The following is a 2651-nucleotide window of genomic DNA, read 5'->3' on the forward strand; positions in this document are numbered from 1 at the left end:
GGCTGCCCGCGGGCTGCGGGAGTCGTGCCACGTGAGGCTGGAGCCTGGGGTCCGAGGCAGGTGGCAGGGGATGCTCTCGGCTGACACTGTGTGCTCCAGGAGTGTCTGGCAGAAGCTGAAGTGGGCAGTGGCTGCACCCACAGGGGACAGCAGTCAGGAATATGGCCAGAAGCCCTGTTCCCACTCCCTCCACTTCGCCAGTGGGTTCCCAGTCCCCAAGAGTAACCCACAGCCCACACTTTGGAGAGCAGCCTGAGGCCTACAGGCCCGGCCCGAGCCAGCCCTGAGCACCTGGCCTCCGGCTGACACCCAGGTCTGGTGCACACACCCAGCTAAGGAAAGGCTGGCCTGGGGCCTGGGAGGCCATTTGTGGTGGGAGCTCCTGCCCTACCCCAGGGCCTGGGGTCTGGTGCTTGGGCTCTGCTTGCTGTGCCGGCAGGCCAGGGCTCGCCTGCTGGGGCGTGTCCAGCCCGGTGTGGGCTGTTCGGTGTGGGGATGTGCAGCTCAGCCATGTGCTCGGACGCACAGTGATGGCCTCGCTGCCTTGCCCAGCACCAGCACTCAACACATGTGTTTAATCTTTAAAAAAAATTTTAATTTAAAAATATTTGCAGAGGGCGAGGGAGAAAGCACCCAGCAGTGGGATGTGGCCACGCCTGAATCCCTCCTCCATGTCTCCATCCTGCTAGGACTCGGGCACACAAGTACATGTGCCCCGCATGTTTTTCAAGCCACCAGTACTGGGATTCGAACTACTGCGCTGGCCATATGGGATCTTGCTCCCTTCACACTTGAGTCCAGCAACAGCAGACGCTGAGGGTGGTGGGGCTACTTCCTACTCAGGAAGCCCAGGTCCTGGCACACAGGAGACACCCCCTGCACCTGCGAACAAAGACCCTGTGTGGGGCCGTCAAGTCCACAGAGCCCACAGGGAGGCAGGCAGGTGGCCCAGGCTGGCCCTCTCTTAGGGGAAGGCCTGAGCGGGTTCCCTCCCCGCCACTCCACACTGGGGCGGGGCTTGATGATGGAAACCAGGTACTGTCCCCTCCTCGCCGACTCAGCACCCCTCCTCTATTCTTAACTCTTGGGGGACTCTAAAGTTGACATTCGGGGTCAGATAGAGGGTGTGACCAGTGTGGTCACCGTCCTGGGGTAGCCCCTAGGACCGTGGGAAAAGACATTCTAACCCTGCCTTCCCGGGGCAGGCGCAGTAATCCTCGGCAGCGCAGGGCACGGAGCGCTGCTCCAGTGGCTCCGGGAACCAGTCGGACGCCTCCGCGCGCGCTGCACCTGCCCCAGGCCAGCCGGACCCCGCCCATTTCCTGTCCGCACTCGCGGAGGGAGCTCCATCTGTCCATCCGTCAGTCCCTGCTTCCTAGACCCAGGGTTAGAATTCCTGAAGGAAGGGACAGCGGCTCCAAAGCCCGCTGTGATCTCGGCCCCCTGTCGGCCCCACTGCAGGGGCTGGGGAGGGTTTTTTTCCGCGCGAAGGAAAAGGTGACCCCACTGCGCTGCTTGCCCGGAGAGAGGAGCCCCGGCCGGTCAGCCCCCTCCAAGCCACGGGCGCGCTGATCCAGGCCTGAGGCTGGCGGCTCCAGCGCAGGACAAAGGCCAGGGAAGCCGGTTAGACCAAGACAACCCCTCTACCTCCCCTCCAAGCCCGCCGGTCCCGCCTCTCCGTGCCTCTTGGTCCCCGAATTCCTTGCCCAAGACATCCCCGCGCTCGGGTGCCCGGGTCCAGCCCCACTCACCGTCCACATCCCGACGCTCCCCGAAACCGGCGCGCACAGCCCCCGAGCGGCCTCGCGGGGGGCTCAGCTTGGACCTCAGCTCGGTGAACATGGGGCCCGCGCGTGCCAAGCCCGCGCACACGCCCCTCGCCGAGCACAGGGAAAAAAACCTCTGCGCCAGGCGCGCTCCGGGAGCTCAGAGGTGTGTCGGCGGCGCGCGGCTCTGCATGCAGAGGGCACCTGCCAGGGCAGGGGTGTCCGCGAGCACCTGGGCACTGCTCCGCGGACAGGTGTCTCTGCGCACCTGCCTGGTCCTTTGCGGTGGGGAGCAGAATCTGCCCTGCTCCTGAGGCTCCTGCTCACCTGGATCAGGCCGAGAGCGGGATCAGTCCCTCCCAAACACTGCTGCCCTGCCTACCTCACTGAGTGGATCACCACTCGCCTGCCGGGCGCTTCTCCATACTTCCTCAGACAGGCACCTGCTTCTGCAGAGAAGGCACCTTGACCCTCGCTCACCAACCACCACACACTGCTGGGTGAGCTGTTCCGCTCAGCGACTGAAAGACGCTTGGGAGAGGGTTGGGGTGAGGGGACCCCAAGGAGTGGTAGCAGCCCAGGGGTATGTGTGTGCCAGGACGCCAACGAGGAGTGCTGGGAAAATGCAGCTGCCTGGTCCAGCAGGTGGCCAGGCCTGCAATCAGCTGAGTTGTGCCTGCCCCGTTCAAGAGCCTGGGTGCTCCCACTAGTGTGCCTGGGAGAACTGGAGGTGCCTCGGAGCAGGGAGCAGAGGTGCCTGTGGACATGCAAAAAATGCATGCACAGTAGTTGCCCACCCAGAACACAAGCACACGTGACCTGACCTGTGCACATGCCCCATTAATACAGAGTTCACCTACATGCTTGTGACAGCCACCTCCACCT

General features: G+C 63.7%; 1 protein-coding gene across 1 annotated transcript in view; it reads right to left on the reverse strand.

Moving 5' to 3' along the window:
- Positions 1-1886, reverse strand: part of SAMD10 (sterile alpha motif domain containing 10) — a gene marked incomplete in the record, with an annotated part of 4596 nt that extends 2710 nt beyond the window's left edge. Inside the window, 2 exon segments of the mRNA XM_027767719.1 lie at positions 10-131; positions 1752-1886. Coding sequence (XP_027623520.1) covers positions 10-131; positions 1752-1842 — 213 coding nt within the window.
- Between the last annotated feature and the right edge of the window lie 765 nt (positions 1887-2651).

The sequence above is a fragment of the Tupaia chinensis genome, unplaced genomic scaffold (assembly GCF_000334495.1).
Source record: "Tupaia chinensis unplaced genomic scaffold, TupChi_1.0 Scaffold144472_1, whole genome shotgun sequence".
NCBI classification, from domain to species: Eukaryota; Metazoa; Chordata; class Mammalia; order Scandentia; family Tupaiidae; genus Tupaia; species Tupaia belangeri.